The sequence below is a fragment of the Apus apus genome, chromosome 4 (genome assembly GCF_020740795.1).
Source record: "Apus apus isolate bApuApu2 chromosome 4, bApuApu2.pri.cur, whole genome shotgun sequence".
Classification (NCBI taxonomy): Eukaryota; Metazoa; Chordata; class Aves; order Apodiformes; family Apodidae; genus Apus; species Apus apus.
This window is the reverse complement of record NC_067285.1, coordinates 34,716,538-34,737,754: the sequence shown is the minus strand read 5'-3', so window position 1 is coordinate 34,737,754 and position 21,217 is coordinate 34,716,538. Positions and strand designations below refer to the sequence as shown.

General features: G+C 50.4%; 1 protein-coding gene across 5 annotated transcripts in view; it reads left to right on the top strand.

Annotated features, from left to right (window-relative positions):
* The first annotated feature begins 4,688 nt into the window (after positions 1–4,688).
* Positions 4,689–21,217, top strand: part of MICU1 (mitochondrial calcium uptake 1) — a 96,561-nt gene continuing 80,032 nt past the window's right edge. For 4 of the 5 annotated variants that reach the window (XM_051618073.1, XM_051618072.1, XM_051618069.1 and 1 more), the window contains exons 1-2: positions 5,709–5,803; positions 17,788–17,952. In XM_051618073.1, coding sequence (XP_051474033.1) covers positions 17,789–17,952 — 164 coding nt within the window. In that variant the 5' untranslated portion in view covers positions 5,709–5,803; position 17,788. Of the gene's footprint in view, positions 4,777–5,708; positions 5,804–17,787; positions 17,953–21,217 lie in introns of those variants that run through there. The other variant, XM_051618068.1, reaches the window with a different exon arrangement.

Sequence of the window (21,217 nt, the reverse complement as noted above, 5' to 3'; positions counted from 1 at the left end):
GAGGGAAGCACAGGCAGGTGACGGGGTGGGGAGGGGGATGGGGGTGATTCGGGCACCCCCCACACCACAGCAGGACCCTCCTTCCATCCCCAGCTGCCTTCCCCAAGCCCTGCTTCACCTTCCCTCGGATGCTGAAGCCTTGTTGGCAGCTTCTCCCCCAGCAACGTCGTTTGTGGAGCCACGTCCCTGAGCAACCCTCCACCTCAGCCCTCACTTCTGGCTGGGTTTTCCCTGCAGGGATGGGCTTTCCCTTCCTTCTCTTCAACGCTGCCCTTCCAGAAGGATTTACCCACCATGTTCCCCCCCCCCCCGCCAAAGCTCAGCACGTTTCACACTTCAGTCATGATTTGCTTTTCCTTGCAAGATCAAAGACACCTGCTGCAGCAGCTCCTCTGAGCTCCACTGCTCAGATCGGGCCGAACCTCTGCTCTCAGCCCCTGCTCCTTGTGTTTCCCTCTCCTTCCACACTGAAAAGAGACAGCAGGAGAGGGGGAAAAAAGGGGAAAGAAGGCTTTAAAATAAGGACCTTGTGCAGCCCAGCCCCTTGGGAGCACCAGCAGGTCTTGGTGGAAGAGTCACCTCGTGGACCACAGCCAGGGCATCCCTCTCTGGGTTCACCAGCCTCTTCCCAGGACCATTTGCAGCATCCCCACATGGGCTTAAAAGCCTTCAAATGGCAAAACTGGGGTTAATGCAGCCCGGAGGAGCTGGAAAAGGGAGCTTAGGAAGGCAGGAAAGCGGGAGGAAGGAAGTCCCCAGGGTGGGGTAGGTCCCCAGGGAGGGCAGAGGAGCAGCCCCGGCAGGGCTTTGGGGCAGCACCACCTCTTCATGCCACAAAACATCCAAGCCGGGGTTTTTTTTGTTTTGGCTGGGTGAGCAGAGAGGTGTTTAGGATGAGCCTGTGGTGTCCTTCCCACGGGGGCTGCTACAGCAGGTTGGTGCTGGCAGCTCCAGGAGAGGACAGGGACCATGGATGGACACATCCAGCAGACCCTGGGCTGCCAGACCTGCCCCAACCTCTCTCTCCTATTCCCTTCTCCTCCAGCCCTTTGGATTACACACCTAGATATTTACTTCTATTTCAAGAGGAGCTGGAAGTGCTCACCTCAAGTCATGCTTTCTAGGCAGAGTTTAAAGGTTTCCAGGGAGTGTTTGGCAGAGGTGGGGCAAGACAGGCTGTGAGCAAAGGCCCAGGGCAGCAGGGAGGCCAATAATTCATTAGCAAACCCATGCTGAGCATGTGGGCACTCATTACAGTGCAGAAAAATGGGAATTAAACCTGAGCCCCAAGGTCAATACTCAGCTAGCAGGGAACAGCTTCTCAAGAGGGCAGGGGGCAAAAGGTGGGGAGGAGGATATTGCCACCAAAATGAAATCCCATCTTTTTAGGTAGCACCCTGCTAGAAGCATCTTTCACTCTTGGAAAACCTAAATAAAATAATGTTGTTGATGAGGCTTTCTCCTGGTGCTTATAATTACAGCAGGCTGGATATTGGAAAGCTGCTCCTGAGAAGAATTAATGGGGGAAAGCACACCAGCATTTGCAATTAATATTGTTGCTGTGGGAAAAGGCTCAAGTGGAAAGCTCAAAAGCCTCAAACCCTCATCAGCCATCCCAGCACTGCTGGTGGAGGCAGGGATGCTGTCCTCCTGCAAATAAAATACTGATTGAAGAGCAAGCCAGTGTGCAATGAGCCATGGGCAAGCCCAGCACTTTGGCTCAGACCTCAGCAAGCCCCAGAGTGCTCCGAGTTAATAAACCAGCTAGGAAGAAATAAACCAAACAACAAACAAACAACCCATATGGTCTCCCAAGTCCTCGGGCTCATCGCTTTCCTCGTGCTGTTTGAATGTGGGATTTACCCTGTTTTATTCCTGCAGGCTTCCGGGGCTCTGGTGCTTGCAAAATCTCACCTCCAGAGGTCAACACCCGTGCCAAATCCTGTGGGTGGGTGAGGGAATTTGGGAGGATACTGGGTCCAAGTGCATCGTGTCTCCTTTTATTCAGAAGCAAGGCTGGTGCTTGTGGACTCAGGGAGATAACCTGGGGGGGCAGAGCCTACCTGCTGATAAATGAACAGCACCAGGCCATTATCTCTCAAGCTGAGCACCACCAGGGCTGCTCCTGGAGAGATAAGGGATGACTGGGACATGCCCTTGGGCAGGGCAGGCCCGAGATCCCTGTCCCATGGCAGGATCTCCACCACAAACCCTGAATCAGCCAGACATGCCAGCATTTGATTGCTGCAGCCTGCTCTCCTCCCATCCCCTTTTGGGGACCAGCATCTCCTCTGGAGATGACCAGACCTCCACGTCCTGCTGCGTCCCAGCCCCACAGCAACCCCCTCTAAGGCTCTGGCATCACCTTCAGCCTGGCTGGAAAGGTCTGCCCTGGAAATCCCTGCAGCATTTTCCCTGCAGGAGGGCAGTGGCAGGGCTCAGCAGCCTCCCGTGTTCCTGAAGAGCAATCACTGTCTATTTATGCCTCCGGAAAATGTATTTTTTAATGGGGGTTCATTAAAGCCTGAAGGGAGCCAACCTAAGAGGCATCTGGAAGCAACTAAAATTAAAATACCTAAATTTAGCCTCCTCAGCAGTGAATCCTCCCTCTGATCTAGATGCCGTGGTGCACATGACCCAGGCGTGTCTTTCTCATCTTCCCTTCCCACTGCCATCCCATTCCTGGGCTGCCAGACACAGCCCCAGCAGCTGATGCATCTACCCACTGCCCTGGAAGAGAACAGCATCCCTCCCCTGGGTTTGCTAAGGTCTCTCCCCTGGTTCAAAAATCAGCCTCCAAGTTTAAATTTTGGGACTGTCACAACCATCTGGGGTGGGGATTCCCAGGCATCCCTCTGTCCTGGTGGAGCAACACAGCAGCAATCCCCAAATCCCCGTCGTGGAGGACACCAGGCTATGTTTATTTTCAAGGTGTCTCATGGCCTTCCCAGCTCCCTTGCCAGCCAAAAAAAAACCCCACAAAAAGCTCCTTTTGGGTTAGGTGCTCATGGATGCCCTTTTTCTGATAGTTAAATTGTATTAGTGCATGAGATTAATTGAAATCCCAGTGCTGCTGGGCTGGGATGGTACCTTTGGTGTCGTGTTCCTCTCCCATCCATCCTGCATGGAAAGGTCTCCTGCCTTTTGCACCTCTGGGCAGCACCCCAGCTGAAGCACCCCAGGGGAGAAACAGAGATGTTTTCAGCAACGTGAGCCTCCCAGGGCCTCCTGATGTTGCAGTCACCCCTGGCTCCAACACAGGGTCCCCTCAGCCCCTGCCCAGCTCTGCTGCCAGTGCCAGTTTGGGCACTGGGTTGAGGGAAGGCAGGATGGGATGATGCTGCATCCAGAACTCAGGTGTCTTACTCATTGTAGCTTCCCTCCTGAGGAAGAATTTCTTCCTGATGTCTAACCCAAATCTCCCCTCTCTCAGTTTAAAACCCTTACCGCTTGTCCTCTCCCTCCCTGCCCTTGTCCCAAGCCCCTCTCCAGCTTTCCTGGAGCCCCTTCAGGCACTGGAAGGTGCTCTCAGGTCTCCCTGGAGCCTTCTCTTCTCCAGGCTGAACACCCCAACTCTCCCAGCCTGTCTCCAGAGCAGAGCTGCTCCAGCCCTGGGATCATCTTTGCGACCTCCTCTGAACCCTTCCCAACATCTCCACGTCCTTCCTGTGCCGAGGGCTCCAGAGCTGCACGCAGCTGCACTTGCAAGAAACCTTTCTGTGTGTCCCGACCTCTCCCTCTCCAGGCTGGAAACACTTGAGGAAGCCTGAGCTTCCTGTCACCCCTACATCCTCTCGTGGGGGCCATTCTTCAGGCCCCCCAAACACCAGCCCCTAGGGAATCACACACCACAGGGTGTAGGGAAGCCCGCCAGGAACTGTGCCCACGGGTTCCCTACACACGGGACCCTGTAAGGACCCTGTAAGGGACCCCATAAAGACCCCATAAGGACCCTGTAAGGACCCCATAAGGGACCCCATAAGGACCCCTGTAAGGACCCCATAAGGACCTCATAAGGACCCTGTAAGGGACCCTGTAAGGACCCTGTAAGGACGCTGTAAGGGACCCTGTAAAGACTCCATAAGGGACCCCATAAGGACCCTGTAAGGACCCCATAAGGGACCCCTTGGGGACCCCATAAGGGACCCCATAAGGACCCCGTAAGGGACTCCGTAAGGACCCTGTAAGGGACTCATAAAGGACCCTGAAAGGGACCCCATAAGGGACCCCGTAAGGGACCCCGTAAGGACCCCATAAGGGACCCCATAAGGGACCCTGTAAGGACCCTGTAAGGGACACTGTAAGGAACCCCATAAGGGACCCTGTAAGGGACCCCATAAGGGACCCCGTAAGGGACTCATAAAAGACCCCGAAAGGGACCCCATAAGGGACCCTGTAAGGGACCCCGTAAGGGACTCTGTAGGGACCCTGTAGGGACCCTGTAAGGACCCCGAAAGGGACCCATAAAGGACTCCGTAAGGGACCCTGTAAGGACCCCGTAAGGGACCCCGGGGACACCGACTTCCCGCCGGCACAGGCCACGCCCCCACTCAAACCACGCCTACAACCCACGAAACCACGCCCATTATCAACTAAACCCCGCCCCTCAAGCCGCAAACCCCAGCCGTTCAGCCCTAAGCCCCGCCCCTAGCCCCGCCCCACCTTGCCCAAAGCCCCGCCCCCCTCCGCCGCAGGCCCCGCCCCTTCCCGCCGCGGGGCCCGGAAAGGCGGCTCCGCCGGGCGGGGCCGGGCGCGCTGCGGAGGGGCCGGGCCGCGGTGAGCGGGGCGTGCGGGGCCTGGGGCTGTGCGGGGCCCCTGCGGGCTGAGGGGGGCCCCGTGGGGACAGGGGCAGCCGCTGCCCGCGGCTCCCGCCCGCAGCTGCGTTGCGGTTCGTTTTTCCCGGGGCCCTGTGCGGCTGGAATTGCTTCCCTGGGAAATGGGCCCCTGGCAGCGGGATGGTGCTGCGGGGAGAGCTGCTGGAGGAGGAGGAGGAGGGAACCCCCCCACACCCCCCCCCAATTGCGTGGGGGCCCGCGAGGGGCGTTTTGGGGAGCTCTGGGGGGTGGAAGGAGCCGGGTCCCCCCCTTGGTTCTGGTTTGCTTGAGTGTGAGTTAGGGCTGAGTTAGGGCTGAGTTACCCCTGGGGTGGGGGGAGTTGGGGCTGAGTTACCCCTGGGGTCTGAGCCATTTTTCTTCATAGCAGCTCATCAATCAGCTTGAACTTCCCTGGATGGCCAAGCCGTGCCTGTGCAGTTTGTCTTTGGTGACACCTTTAGGGGGAGTTGGGGTTAATAAGCTGCTGAAGGTATAGGAAGGGCTGATCTTGATCATGAGATGATTTATGTGTGTGCCCTGTTTGGCTCCAGCTTTCATGAGCTGCTTGGGACAGGTGGGAACTGGAGTCTGTGTAGTGGAGCTGCTTTGCCAGGGGTGGGCAGGTCAGAGGGGGCAGGTGTTTTTGAGGCTTTCTCTTTTAGAAGCTTGAGTCCAAGTGAAGGCCTGCCTGGCTTTCCATGTTCTTTAGTCAGCTGCAGGGCCATCTTCCCCCTCCTGGCTCTGTGTGCTGGCTGGTCTGAGAGGTGAGGTCCCTGTGTGTGGGCACCAGTACACAGAACATGGGTGCCAGGAGGGAGACAGGGTGCAGCACCTTGCTGGCAGCAAGGAGTTACAGTCTTCATGTTGTCTCTTTTTTGTTTGTTTGTTTCTAAGAGGACAGCCCTGCCAAATTGCTGAGAAATCACCCCCAGCCTTCTTCATGACTGCCTGACCAACCTGACCTGGGAGCAAAGAAGCTTGTGCATCAGGTGAGGGGGGGTATTGCTGCCTGCTGGGGTGTGCAACTCCCAGCACTCTGCAGCCCTGCTCTGGGGTACTTTTACCTCTGCTCAACTGGTCACCTGGCTGGTGTTTACCCTTACATCAGCCCTGCTTGGAGTTTGGTCTTGTTTTGAAGTGTTCAGCTGGGATTTTTCCTGAAGCTGTAGGAAAACAGGCTCCCTTTGGTCTGTGTGAAAAGTTGTGCTGACTTCTCTGGTGGCAGGAGGAGCAGAGCAGGCATGGGAGAAAGCTGCTGCATGGAGCTTCCCATCAACCCAACCTCACGTGTTCCACTTTCACAAAATACCCAGAAACCCCACCCCGATCCAAACCAACCCAAAACCCCAACGCAGCTTGCTCTGTGAGGTCAAAAAAGGGGAGGTATCTTTAAAAACAAAGCCAAACAACAACCAAACCTAAATCAAGATGCTCAACCTGTGTGTGCTTGGCCATCAGGAGCAGCAAAGCATTTCATGGTCAGCACAGGGGTGTGAGGCAGTTATGTTGTAGTGTTATTCCTTGCTGTGGGACTCTGGAGGAGGCTGTGGGGGCCACCAGCTTCTCCAGCCAATGCAGCTGCTCCAGAAGAGGGCATGGAGGGTCCTGTGGCTTAGAACCATCCTCTTCAGTGTTGTGGTATTCAAGGGTCTGTTACAAGGAGTATAATGTGTGTATTCAGTAGGTTACCTTGAGCTCGTGTAGCCCCTCTTCTTACTCCTGGAGATGTTCTCCAAGTGACCCACTTTCTGCAGAAGCTTTTGTGATCTTTGTGAGGCTTTCTGAACTGGAGAGGTTGAAATTTCATGCTCTGGAGGAAAAAGAGTGGTGTGCCTTGCTTACACCATTGGTATCTGCTTACTGGGGGCTCTCTGGGGCATCCTCTGCCCTCACAGTCATTGTGTAACTTCTGGGTTTCGGTTCCTGTCGTGCCTCTCCTTGGGCTGAGGAGTCAGGTTCCTGGGGAAGCTCCTGTTAGTGTTTCCAGAGGGGAGGTTGTCCCTCTGTCCTCAAGCAGTTTAACAAGACAAACTGCTAGACCTGCAAGTCTTTTCAAGTCTCAGAAGGCCTTTGAAGCCCATCAGCATGGCATTTTTCAGAGGGTGTTTTAGGAAGCCACCGTCTTTGTTTAGAACTAGCAGGTGGAAACAATTGCTTTTGCATATTTTACTACAAAATAAGTCCTGTGTCAGCCCCTGTAGGTTTATGACAACCACACGTTGCTGCCTGCTCTTCCTTCTGTTGCAGTAACATTCCTTGAAGTGGAACTGAGCTGGGATATCAAAATACTCCTTTTATTCTTCCCAAGTTTCCAGTGGCCTTGCTGGTGGGCAGTATTTTAACACAGTGTAGTCAAGTTGAGGAGGCTTGTGTGGCCCAGTTAAAAAAAACCAAACAAACAACACCACCTCATTTGCTAATTTTCCAGCTGCTGGGACATGGCAGAGCTGGGAGTGCAAAACTGTTTTGGTGTGGATGTGACTTGGGGTTTGAGATCACTTGGTAGGAAGCAGCTCCCCAGGGTTGTTGAGTCTGATAGCCAGGGGTGTGTGTCTTTGAGAAGAATATTTTGACTTGTTTTTAAAGAACAGTTTTGAGAGAAGCAAGTGGGCTCTTGAGGAGGAGGGTGGCTGTATATTTCTTGAGGGTGACGTGGCTGACACTTTTAGTAAGAAAGGCAAGGAGTCTGAGCTGAAATGCACTTGTTCTGCCTAAGCACATACCATCTGAAGGTCGTTGGCCCCTTAGTGGAAAGATTTAAGGTACCATAAAACAGAAATAACAGACAACTTGACTGCTCAGATCATGCCTTGTTTTACTGGGGCTCTGTGGTGCTACCTGGAAAGCCCTTGGCTGGTAAATTCTGAGTTGTCTGCTGCCTTGTCTGGGAGTGCAGGGGCTGTTTTTTCCCCCAGAACAACCTGCCATGGAATATCCTTTCATGCCTTCACCTCTGAGAGCAGCTTTGAGTTGCAGCCCCAGCATGGCAGTACTGCTGTGTGCTGAGATCCTCTTGTCTGGGCTGGCACTCCTGTGGGTGTGGGGCAGGAGAAGGTGAAGTGGATCCAAGTGCTGGTCCTAGGAGCTGGGAATTTTGAGTAGCAGGGGATGTGGGAGGGCCCAGCCAGGAGCAGGCCAGGCTACTGGTCACAGCTCCTAATTGCAGTGAATGTGTGGCCTCACATGCTTGGCATCCACTGCCTTTGATTCATTACATGCTTTCCTTTCTGTCCTTGCAACCTGTCACAGCTTGTCACCTTTACTCTACGTGCCACAAAAGTGGCTTCAAGGCATGGCTTTCTGGTTGTGCTTTTTAAATAGAAAACAGTTGGCATCTCTGGGGTGGACGTTTTAAATCTCCCAGGTCTCTCTAGCTCAAGGTCTTGACCTTTTTTTTTTCTGTTGCTGTTTGAGTTGACTGTAGCTCTTTGAAATGAAACCCAAGGTCCTCACGTAGGCAGCAAGAAAGAAGATGAGCAACACTGCAGGTGACCTGTGCTTGAGATGTGAGACCTGTGTGGCTCCCTGATGCGTGGCCTGTCCGAGCTGGTCCCTGGCAGCACAGCAATGGGCTGCAGTGTCTGTTGTGTCACACAGCAGCACTTCCACAGCTGTGTTTGCAGTCCTTTGATGTAGACTTTCCATCTCTGGCATCTCAGCTTCAAGTGCTGGAAGGGTAGTTGTGTTTTGTTCACTAAAACTTTAGTTATCATCTAAAGACAAGGAAGGTCTGCAGGAACGGATGCCTCGTGCCAGCTGGTGTTCAAGACTTCAGGAGGTTTGTCCCCATATTGGATCACAGAATTGTTATGGTTGGAAAAGACCTTGGAAGATCATGGAGTCCAACCATAACCTAACTCTGCCAGCCATTCATCCTAACCCTGCCAAGGCCAGTGCCTGAGCCACGTCCCTCAGCACCACATCTCCAGGGCTTTTCAACACCTCCAGGGATGGGGACTCGACCACCTCCCTGGGCAGCCTGGGCCAGTGTTTCATGACCCTTTCAGTGAAGGGCAGTTCAGGTGCTGTGGGTTCTCCAGGCACGTGCTTCCTATATATTGGAATTACCTGGGAGTTTGCCTCTCCCCTCTCTTAATTTGAACCCAAACAGCACTGCTATGTGGAGGTGGTTTTTTTTTTCCACACCTCTTCTTACAGTTTCTATCTATGGGTTGCTATTTCCATTAATAATTTCCCCTTTTTTTTTTTTTTTCCCTGTTGCCTGAAGTCTTGCTGGACTGCCAAGTCAAACTCCTCCACCTGCTGGTGGATGTTCTGCTTTTTGTTTTGTGGCTGCAGGGAGCAAGGGGGTGGCTGGTAGTGGTCAGGCAGGATTCATCTGATCCTCTGCTTGCTGGGCCATTGGTTCCAGATCTGGCCACCTTGGAGGGAGCCAAGTGTTTGTTGCAGTCTTTTTGTGCTGAAAGGGAGCTCCTCAGGTCATGTTCTAAAAGCACAAGGCACTAGCCAGGCTTATCCATCTTCTTTTCTCTCCCTGAAGTTCTACCTCATCCAATAATGTCTTGCTGGAAAAGCAAATACAGTTCAGACTGGCTGGTGGATGAAATGCAGTTTCTGTCACTTTTGTGGTTAGTTTCAGTGAGATTTTTGGTCAACGTTTCTTTGGAGAGGCATTTTTTTGAAGAACCAAGTGGCTGTGGCTGGGCTAGATGATCTTTTCTGTTTAAAAGACCACATGGGAAAGGGAGAAATTACTGTTTAGTGATATTAAATTCAGGTTCTTGGGGAGTTCACTAATCTTTTTCCTCCTTGTCAGAGAGGAGAAGAGGTACAGCCTAGTTCTGAGATGATCTGCCTGTCTACCTCCATGAGTCAGTTTTTTTCTGGAGCTGTATCTGCAGATACCTCAAGCCTGTTGAATTCTCACCCTCCCAGCCTAGTGAGGCATTTGCTTTCTCCTCAGACTAATCTTCCAGCATTATTTTCTTGTGCAACACATGTTTATCCCTCAAGAATGAAGACCAGTTTTCTTGGAGCCACATGAGCCATAAATCCCTCTTAAATCCCCTTTAACTGCTCCACACAAGCCATAAACCCCTCTTGAATCTCCTTTAACTGCTCTGGTATTTTTTGTTTGTTAATGTAAGCTACATATACATGTAGGTGGCCCTTGGCTGGAGAAAGGGCAGGAGCTCCAAGGGGGGGGTCTTTGGGTACAAGAATTAGGAATTCCTCAGGAAAATCACATCCTATCATCACAGATTGTGCAAGGCAAGTTAGATCACTCAGGTCATTCAGCACCTGTATTCCTGCTGGCTGTGAGTTCCTACAGAAGAGGCAGAACTTGGGTGTTTTCTGCTCCTCTGACAAGCCCTTGCTCCTCAGATTGGTGTCATTTTTTTCCCTAGGAATATGCCTGTGCTCTGAGTGTGGCTGGTTTGCAAAGACAGCCTGATTATTTGGGAATAGTGACTGGGAAAAGAGAACTTCATGTTGGATCAGTTAAGGTAGAAGTAGCTCATGAAACCGGGTCATTATCCTCAAGAGTTGAGATGATTTTTTGTTTGGCTTTTGTTTCTACAGCTCTGCTAGTTACCTCTGGCTTCCCTGGAGGTGCTGCTGGGGAGTTTGTCAGTGCTGAGGTTTCCTGGGATGTTTCCTGGGCAGAGAAGCCCAAGGAATAGGCTGCATTTTGAGGGGAGGAAGGGGAAAAGAAGATTTGCAGCAGGAGAAAGCAACATATCTCATTCATTTCTGTGGAAGATGATGGTTACCCATTAAAAACCTGCTGTGCATTGCTGGAGACTGGCTGGCTGAAGCAGCAAGCAAGCCTTTTCTCCTTGCTGCAGGTGCTGTTTTCAGTGCTGCTGCAACAGATGTAACCCGTTGGTTTTGTTTAGGGGCACTTGTTTTTCAGGTGTTTCTCAAAAGCTGCAGGTCAAGGTGGCTGCCCCCACTCCTGAGTCCTCCTGTGACTCGGCTGGCAGGTTAGATCTGGGATTGCTGCTGAGTTTGCCAAGTGATGTTTCCTCTGCCATTTTAGTTGGCACCGAACTCTTAATCCTGATTAGACTTGGAATGTTTGCATGTGGGCAAAGATCTTTACCTGGGGAGTGTTTACTTCCTCCCTTTCAAGGGAAGACCAAAACTAAGGTAGCTACTGACCTACACCCTTGTAAATAATCTAGTTGCAATTACTGATAGTATTTCATAGAATCTCAGAACCATTCAGGTTGGAAAAGCCCCTTGGGATCCCCAAGTCCAACCATCATCCCTACTCTACAAAGTTCTCCCCTAAACCAGATCCACCAACACCACATCCAAACCACCCTTCAACACATCCAGGGATGGTGACTCCACCACCTCCCTGGGCAGCCTATTCCAGTGTCTGGCCACTCTTTCTGTGACATAATTGTTCCTCATGTCCAGTCTGACCCTGCCCTGGTGCAGCTGGAAGCCCTTCCCTCTTGTTCTAATTGTTCTAACCTGTGAGAAGAGACCAGCACCAACCTCTCTACAGTGATCCCCCAGGTAGTTGTAGAGACTGATGAGGTCTCCCCTCAGCCTCCTCTTCCTCAAACTAAACATTCCCAGCTCCTTCAAGCCTTCTTCATCAGATTTACTCTCCAGGCCCTTCACCAGCTTCGTTGCCCTCCTCTGCCCTCACTCCAGCACCTCGAGATCTCTCTGGAATTGAGGTACCCAAAACTGGACCCCACACTCCAGGTGTGGCCTCCCCAGTGCTGAGGACAGGGGGACAATCACCTCTCTGCTTCTGCTGGTCACACTATTTCTAATACAAGCCAGGGTGCCATTGGCTTTCTTGGCCACCTGGACACACTGCTGGCTCATTTCATTAGAACCCCCAGGTCCTTTTCTGCCAGACCCTTTCCAGCCACACTTCCCCAGGCCTGGAGCATTGCCTGGGGTTGTGGTCCAAGTGCAGGACCCAACACTTGGCCTTGTTGAAGCCCAGACCATTCACATCAGCCCAAAGGTCCAATCTCTCCAAGTCTCTCTGTAGAACCTCCCTCTCCTCATGCAGAATCCAAAGCCTTGTGTGCATCCTTACAATGCACTGTCTGCTTGACTTAGCTCAACAAAAGAGATAAATTCTTCTATTGATTTTATTCTGGGCTCAGTGCAGGAGTCTTGGGGCTTTATAACTCTACTCTGGCCAGTTGGCTTGAGTTGGAAGCCAAGCTCCTGGGGGAGCAGACTGGGTAGAAGGCAGCATGGGAGACTTGTACAGCCCAAGGAGAGATGCTTATTTGTTCTCTGCAGTGTTTGCTCCCTCAGGATGATCTGCAATTCCCAACAGACTGTGGGTTTTCAAGCAGGGAGGGCCCCAGGCCCTGGGTATGTGGAGCTGAAACGTAGGGGAGGGATTAGAGCAACTAACAGGAACAGAGAAACCTGCATTTTTCTTAATTTAACTACTGCTAATAGCAAGGATGGATCCATTAAATGGAGAACAACATCCACATGTAAAAGTGTTAGCTTAACAAGCTGGATTCCAGTTAGCCAGGGTTTTGCTGTTCTGCTTTCACTTTGTGTCTGAGGCTGCTTAATGATCAATTTGGCAGATGAAAGCAGCTGGTGAGAGGAGGAGGGCACCACTAATGGGGCCTTAATGGGCATCCTCCTGCTAAATCCTTAACCTAGAGAAGCTGTATTAATGGTGAGGTGATTGCAGGCCACCAGAAGGTGTTGGGAAGGAGTTGGGAAGTGTTATGTGTTGAGGGCTGAGGATTTTGGGAAGAGGTGAACTCTTACTGCAGTGACAGTTACAAAGAAGTTGCCTGGTTATAGATCAGGTTTCTGCTCAAGACCTGGCAGAGTGTTAGTGACTGATGCCTGGTAGACTCTCCCTCAAGTTGAATTGTGCTCCAAAACAAGTGTGGCTCCCCTCTCCAGCCAAACTAATGTCCTCCAACAGTGCCCCAGTCTCATACCTAGGAAGAAGTTACTTCTGCTGCTAGATTTCCGTGTCATTCCTGAAGCTGATGTATACGTCTTGGTAAGCTAATAACTTGGGTAATGGGAGTAATCCTTTATCTGAAAATAGCACTGGGAAGGGTGAAAATTTGGAGTTACAGAAGGGGGAGAGAGCAGGAGCATTTTTGTCTCTCTTGGGAATGGGGGAGGGAGTGGATCCAGAGGCCTCAGTAGCTGGAATCTACCTCTGGGCAGCCTTGGTCAGAATTATCCTTGTACAGATCTCTCTGGCTGGTACCAGTGTGTAAATGGGAAGTATGGAGAACTGAGGGGGGGGGGGGGGGGGCGCAGAAGTCACAATTAATAGCTTAGTTTTGGTGCAGGGAGCTTTTCCCCCCTGGTTCATGTATCTCAGGTTATTTTAAGCATCTGTATTAGTGCTGATGGTGGAACTTCTCCCCTGATGGCTTTGCCCTTTCTCCCGTGTCTTGACTTTTCCTTCCTGTTGCATTTTATGTTTTCCTTTTTTTCCCCATTGCAAGTTTTCCTTTCCCTCTTCCCAATTATCCTCTTGAGAAGATGGAGATAGGTGAGCTGGGAGCTGAGACCCCTGCTCTTGGGCTGCTGGCTCTCTTGGGGCATCCCAGGCCTTCTGGAGCTGATGTCTCTGGCTTGGGAGAGCAGGGGCTGAGATGGAAGTAAGTGAGGAATTTTCCTTCAGCAGCTTCTGGGTCAGGATGTCTTGGTGTGCAACATCAAACTTTGATTTTTGATAAGCATATGGCTCCAGAAATGTCCATTTCTGCCAGGCCCTGCAGAGGCCTTTCTGCCTAAGCAATGTCTCATAAGTGCAAATCTTCTTACTACATGATAAGATTTTTAATTTACAACTGACATTCTACATTGATGTGCAAGCTTGCCACGTCCTAGTCAAATGGTTCAAATAAAAAGTGCCTGTGAACCCTTCTCTGATGAAAAATTAATCACCCCATCAGCTTATTCAGTTACTCTTCTCCCTCTTGCATGCTTATGCCACCAGTGCCAGCTTCAACACAAAAAGCTGATTTCAGTGTGTTTCATCATAAAAACTGAGGCTCTTCTGGATTGCCAAAAAGGACTACAAAGAGTTCAGCCCTGGGGGGTGTCCAGGTGCCGGAAAAGTTCCTTTCCCCCCAGGCTTAGTGTTATTGGTCTTGAAACCATCAACTAATTAGGGTGCTGGAAGAAAGGGAGCCAAGTCTTTTTGTTCTTCTTTGTGTCTGAAAAAGGATGTAAGAGTTGGGATGGGTTTGTGGGTTTTCTGACCATAAAATGCACTTAACAGGTTGATGCTGAGTTACAAATCCAGGAGGGTTTGTGCTGTCCCATCTTGCCAGCTGGAGGTACCTGTGGAGCAGGGCCCTGGGGGCTTCCCTGGTGGCCCTGAGAGCTGGGGCAGGGCACTGTGGTGCCAGAGTGGACAGAGAGAGCCAAGTTGGGTTGTCAGATCTCTTTGGGGGTTTGGGGCAGGGTGGATTGGTTTTTTTTTTTTGTTGGGTTTTTTAAGGTTTTTTGAATGTTTGGGGCTCCTGAGATTTAGGTGTTGGTGGAGCAGCTGATACTTCATGGTGGTGGAGCAGGCGGTCAAGAAAACTTGACTTTTTAAAATCTTGGAGTCTGTTGCTTGACTCTTCTGCTTTAAAAAATCATCCCCATGTCTGGTGCCATAAATAAATGTAGAGTTGTCTTTCTTTTCTGGAATTTATTTTGTCCATGGGTAATAATCCAACTTCTGAAAGGAACTGGAGAGCTGTTCTGAGCAAGAATTTAAGGCTTAACAACAACAACGTGATCTATTGATTCCTTGTAGCAGTAAAGATAGAACATGGTGACAACTTTTGTTTGATGCTTATCTTCAGTATTTTGGAGTTCAGGGGTTTTTTTTTTATCCTCTGAGCTACTTTATCCTGTAAAAAAAAGAGTAATTTATTGCATCTCATCATGCCAGAATTGAGGTTGTTTCTTATTGCAAGTTGTAATCACTTCAGTTCCTGGGAGTTGTAGATACTGTGTAGTTTTATTCCTTAGCCACAGACTGTGGGGTTAAGTTTTTCATTGCCCCATTTAGGGCAAGATGCTTCTCTCCCATCTCTTGAGAAGTGAGCACTAACCTTCTTGAGTGAGCTTGGCTTCAATGCCTGGAGCTTTTAACAAAAGATACCAAATATCACGGAGCTCTGTATGATTGTAGCAAATTGTGAGAGGGTGTAAAACTGCAGATGGAAAATTGAGCTTCCTATGGGCTGGGTGTGGTTTTTTTCATCCAAGATCAGGATATTTGTTGTTTTAGGGTTATTCTGGGAGCTGCCTGCTTTCAGCCCTCAGGGAATTGCTACCAAGTGAGCAGTGTCTGGGTGAAGTCCCAGCACCATCGTGGATGGAGACGACCTGGACAAAGCAGGGAATTCCATGTTTCTTAGGGCTCAGGGAGACCAAACACTTCTGCAGGACCGAGCCAGCAATCTACAAGGTTCAGAAAAAATCTCTAAGCTCGAAAATGAGCACAGTGAGGCTTGATTTTTTTCATTTTGACTGATGAAATTAGACTGGCAATGCTTCCTGTGTTGATGACATCCTATGCAGATGAAGGTGTAATTAGGACAGGGAACCCCAGTAGGGGCAACGTGAGCTTCTTGGGGAGAAGAACACTTGCAGATGTTTTCTCTGCATATGTGTGACAAATTCATCCCTGGAGATGAAATGGGAACATCAGATTTGTGTCAGGTGGAAAACATTTTAAATCTGAAAGATGAGCTCTTTTCCATAACAAAATCTCCTGTTGTTCAGGGCTGGAGGAGACTGGAGAACAAGTGCTGTTGACTGGTTGCATTCTCTGACAACTTCAGTTTGAAGCCTGTTTATTTGTGAAGGAATGACCAAAATGGTCGTGCCAGGTGCACGTGGGGTTTTTAAGGTGTGGACAGATGAATATGAAATGGGTGAGATTCAGATGCAGGAGCTGTGAGCAGCAGAGTTGGTGGGATTTGCCCACAAGTGGGGGTGGTGAGGGACAGCCACCCTGTGGCTTTGCCCTACCCAGCAGGAGCAGTGCAGCTCTGTCCCAGCCTGCTGGTGCTCCATGCTGTCTTGCTTGCCCCAGGAGTGTGCAAAAGATCTGACAGGAGAAATCACTAGTAAGGGATTTGCTGGTGTTTCTTCATCATCTGTGCTTTCCTTCCCCTCACCACGTGTTTCTTGGTTGTGCTGTGAAGTTTTCAGATCCATCTCCACCACCTCTTGCCTTAAAAGATACTGAAATCTGGTGCTCAAAAGCATCTGCTGAGTGTTTAGTATGCCTCTCCCCTTCCTCTGCCTCTCTTCCCCCTCCCTCAGTGCAGCTTACCAGTTCACAGGATGAAATCCTGAGCTGCCTCTTGCTTCAACTGACTCTTGATGGCTGGAATGGGATAACACACCACACACACACAGGAAGGTCACAAGGTTCTCATTGTTGGGAGTCCATGGTGCTGTCTTGTGTTGTAAAAGCAAATAGAAACCAGTAGATGTGACTTTTGTGCTCTGTGGTTATTTGCTGGCTGGGGATATTTGAATAGAGCAGCGAGGATGGGGAACAAAAGGAAAAAAAACAACCCTGGGCCACTGCTGCTCTGCTCTTCCCATGTTTTTGCTGGCCTTGGAATTTCTTTTGCCATTCTGTTCCCAGTTTCTTTTCTTCAGCCTGACCCTATAATCAGAAAACTGTATTTGCATCAGTTAGAAATAAAACCTTCATGTCACTGAGAGATGCAGCACTTTGTCTTCTCAAAGGCAGCAATTTACCCTTCACCTTCAATCTTGAGAGATACCCAGAATTGCTTTGCCTCCTGTGGCTGCTGTGGGTGATGAGGTGACATTTTTGTGGTTCAGATTTCTCCCTCGTAATAATGTTTAAATTTGTAGCTCTGGTTTCCCATTTATCTCTGTACCAGGATCTGGATTGTATTTTATGAGTCCTGACACTTTGAAACCCGCCTTATACTTAAAGCTGGATATAAATGTGTGTGCTCCAGGTTAGCTCAAAAAGTGATTTAAGAAGAGGAAGGTTTTTCTTAAGGAAATTTGAAAATGACTGGGTTGGGTTTTTGGTTGGTTGGTTTGCTTGTTGTTTGGTTTAATTTGCCTTTTCAAACCCACCTCTGTCTTTCCCTCTGGCCAAGTGGCTCTTAATTGCTGCTTGTAAGATCTACCTGCATCTTCCCCACCTTGGCACTGGACAGGGAGAGGGCAAATAGTGCCTCTTGAAGTCTTTCCTCTTCAAAGGGTGCTGGGGAAGGGCTGAAGAGGATTTGGGAGGAGCAGCTGAGTAAGTAGATGGGGTGTGACAAGAAGGTGTGTCAGGAACTTTAGGCCAATCCACAGCCCTGGGAATTTGCTCTTTATTAGTTAGACAGGTTACACACCTATTTCAGAAGAGCTAATAAACCTCCAGGGCAGTTCCCTGCTGTAATGTTCCCTGTTCTTGAAGATATGTGAGCAGCTCTCTGGTTGAGGGTCAGCATGAGAGTCACCGAATCACAGAAGAGTCATGGTGGGAAAGGGCCTCTGAGACCACCACGTCCAACCATAAAAAAACCAAACCAATGCAAAACACACAAACTACAGTCTTGGCCACTACAGCATGCCCTGAAGTTCTGCATCCACACGTTCCTTGAATGCCTCCAGGGATGGTGGCTCAACCACCTCCCCGGGCAGGCTGTCCCAGGGCCTCACCACTCTTTCAGTGCAGAAATTCTTCTCAATATCCAATCTACACCTCCCCTGCCACAACTTCAGGCCATTCCCTCTTGTCCTGTTGTTACTTACTTGGGAGAAGAGCCCAACTCCCACCTCCCTACAACCTCCTCCCGGGCAGCCGCAGAGAGCGACGAGCTCTCCCCTCAGCCTCCTCTTCTCCAAACTCGACATCTCCCCGTTCCCTCAGCCGCTCCTCGTCATGACTTGTTCTCTAGACCCTTCACCAGCCTGGTAGCTGCCTTCTGGGCAGGCAGCAAGGAGAGGTTGGCTGCTTCACTAACACCTTCTTCTCCCCTGGCAGGATGTTCCGCCCGCGGTTGCTCCCCGTGGCGGCCGCGCTCTCTGCGGTCTCGCGGCGTTTCCAGGGGACAGCTCAGCACCCCAGGGCCCGGCGTAGGCTGGTGATGGTGGCAGCTTTCATAGGGACAACTGCAGCCACAGCAAGTGCCAGACTCCTTTGGCAGAGGTAATCTTTTCTTTCTCCTCACCGTTCCTTGCCCCAGGCCTCACACTGCTCTAGTTCTGGGGTAGGTTCCTGCGGAAGGGTTGAAGACTCCGTCGAGTGTTTGTGCGTGTCCTGCTTCTGCTGCCTGGAAGGAGTGGCTGGTGGTGACTCCCTGTGGAGCTGCTCTGAGTGGCCAGAGCTGTGAAGAAGCTCAGGGCTGAAGAGTGGTCCTCTGTAGCCATCAGCACACAGGCTGTTTGCCCACGGTTGCACCTTGGAGTGGTGACGCCCCGTGCGATGCTCTGCCAAGACAAATGGGTTGAGCCCACCAAGCTGGGTGAAAATGTTGTGCCTTCAGGTTCAGGGAGGGCTGCTGGGGACAGCATGCTCAGCCAGGGGTTGCTACTCTGGCTTTGTGTTGTCCTGGCTGCTTCCTACAGAAAACATGGCAGGGGAGCAGAAGGGGACAGCCCATCTTCCAGTGGTGATGTATCTGCACGCAGGACTTGGGTGGTGTTTCAGGCTCTGGGTGCACCTCCTTGTGGGCCAGGAGACTGGAATGCTTCTTTCCAGCACTGCAAGGAGGAGGAAGGCAGCATTGGTGCTTGCCTGAGGTGGCCCTCACTGAACCCGGGACCTGTGCTACATGTGTAGTAAATCAAAGCCTCCCTTCTCTGCCCTCACAATACGGGAGCAGCGTTGGCACCAGCTGTGTCACTCGGGCTCATGGCTACAATTAGAGTCTGCCATCAAATCCTGGCTGAAAACCTGCCTGATTTTCATTCCAATATTATGCTGGCTCTCTCCTCACCTGTGCTTTGGCTGGAAGGCTCCAGTTTTAATGCAATGGGAGGATGATGATGGCAGTCGTTCTGGCTCTTCCCAGAGCTGTCAAGCCTTGATCTCTGCTGGAAAGGTTTGCTCAGGCTGAAGGAGAACACAGGGATCCACTACAGCATCATCTTATGCTTCATTTTGCTAATGATTTGCACTTCCATGGTGCCTCTTTATCCCCAGAGCCTGGACACCAATGCAGGGATGGCCAGGATAGCACCACTTTTCAGGCAGGGAAGTGAGCAGGGTTGGTTTTTTTCCCTGCTTAAAACAACCTCAGTGTGAAGGTAAGGTAGGTAGGACATCATGTTCCACATAAAGCTGTCTCAGAGTTAATACTTCCCTCCTGCAGGGGGTTCACCCTGCTTTTAGAAACAGCCCCATTGTCGGTTGTTAGTGTTGCCTTTTATCTGGAGGAAGGTGCTGCCTGCAGCAAACAGCTGCTAATGATGATATGTGGAGTGCTAGGTCAGGGGTGATCTCTCAGAGGGATTTTTTGGCTCCTGGAGTACTTGGCTGTCCCTTGGAGGCCCCTGGGCACTGTGGCCAGGCTTGACCTTGCTCAGCTTAGAGCACTCCTAGAAATCAGAGAAGGGGGGCAGTTTCTTTGGGGTAGCCTGGCCTGTGATCTCCCCAGTCCTTATCCATCTGGAGAGAGTGACTTGTTGTGATTTTCTTCCCTTGCTCTGTCTCCTTTGTCTTTTAGAAGTTTGTAAAGCACTAACCAGGGCTGAGCAGATGAAGTGGTCCTTTCCCATACAAGCCATGAAATGAATGCACAATGTTGGTAACTGTAAACCAGAAGTATATCCAGGTTTATCATACTCATTAATTACTTGACATGCAGCTGCTACGTAAGGAATAGGAGCAAAACTGATCTATTTCTTGTATAAAAGACTCCACAGTGATACCCGTGGAAGTATTGAACAGACTTTCAAATAAGCTTTTTAAAGTTGTGTTTAAATGAGTGGTGAGGAACTTTGTTGTTGTAGGTAGGGTGATTAGTAGACCTTAAGAAGCAGCCTAGGTGAATACAAAAGGTTTGTGATGACATCCTGTGTTCATCAGGTAATTACATCCTGATTTATTGCAGGAAGTAGCAGTAAGTATAATGAATTAGTTATAAAAGGTAAATATGTAATCCAAGCAGCCACAGCACAGGGATCAAACGAGCCAAGTGTCACTGAATGTGTAATTTACAGACTAGAGGGAGAAATGTCTGAGTGCATCTGACTATTTACCCTTAGCAGGAAGGGATTTTGGTTTATTAAACCTTGCTGTGGCATTGAGATGGGAAGCAGATGAGGGAGGCCCTTGGCATAATCAATTGTGTTGGTGCAGTTGGTCTGTCTCAGGGATGACCCGTGGAGGTTGTTCCCCTCTGGTTGGTGAAGCCACCCTGCTGCTGTTGTGATGCCAAACTCTCCTGTGCTGCACAGTTAAGGAGACAGTTAAGTCTCTGAGAGGCCCAGCAGGTCCTGAGTGTGTCTCTCTTAGAGCTGCTCTCCCTTCCTAACAAGAAATGTGTGCCTGCTGATGTTCTGCTGCATCTTGGATGGTCTGTTGGTGAAGCTGAGACCTTCAGCAGGGAACAGAGTCAGGGATGCTCTCCTGCAGGCTGCAAGTTTTGTTGTAAGATGAGGGATGAGTCCCTCTTCTTGTTTGCTTATGATTATTTTTCCTTACAGTTAAGGCATTAAAAAAATGTAATAGGCTGAATCAGTTGAAAATCTTATGCTGCTTGGGCTAGGTGAGCAGAAGGTGATGCAGTGTCAGAGGAAGAGCAGTAAGGAAAGGAGAAGAGTCTCTGACTTATTTCTTCTTGTCACCTGCTTAAAGCCTTGTGTGGAGCGCCCAGCTCGACTGCCACGTGGGGAGCAGCACTGCACCTCTCACCAGTTCTTAAAAACCCTCCAACATTCTGTTTCAGAACAGATTTCTTGTACTTCTGATGATGGTGAGCCTTGCTAAGAGGGATTCATGTGGTGGTGCCTGTGTGTGAATGTAGCCTTTCCCCTGCTTGGCAGGAAGAAAGAAGCTACCTGAGAAGTCCTGTCTGACTGCCATGTGCATATTTCTGATTGATTCTGTGCAATATGCTTTGAGCAGCATCAGGAGCCAGTGCTGGGGCAAGGAGGCCCCCAGAAAGGCAGAGGAGAAGTCAAGGATTGGAAAGATGCATGTCCAAAAACCCCAGTGGCTCTATGTATAGGAAAGATGGATTTTGTCTCCCTAAGATGGGAGGTGGGTTGGTGGGATCTTGGCGTTTGATCCACATCTGTGTGTAGCCTCCTGGTGCAGGCTAGTGCTGTTCTCCTTGCCTTCACTGCCCTCCAGGAGGTCCTGCTGCCTGGTTTTGGTGGAACATGTCTCCTCTAAGGAGCTAGGAGTAGCTAATGCTGCTCAGTTCTGCTGGGGTGAAGAGTACTTCTTGTCTTCTTGCAATGCAAAT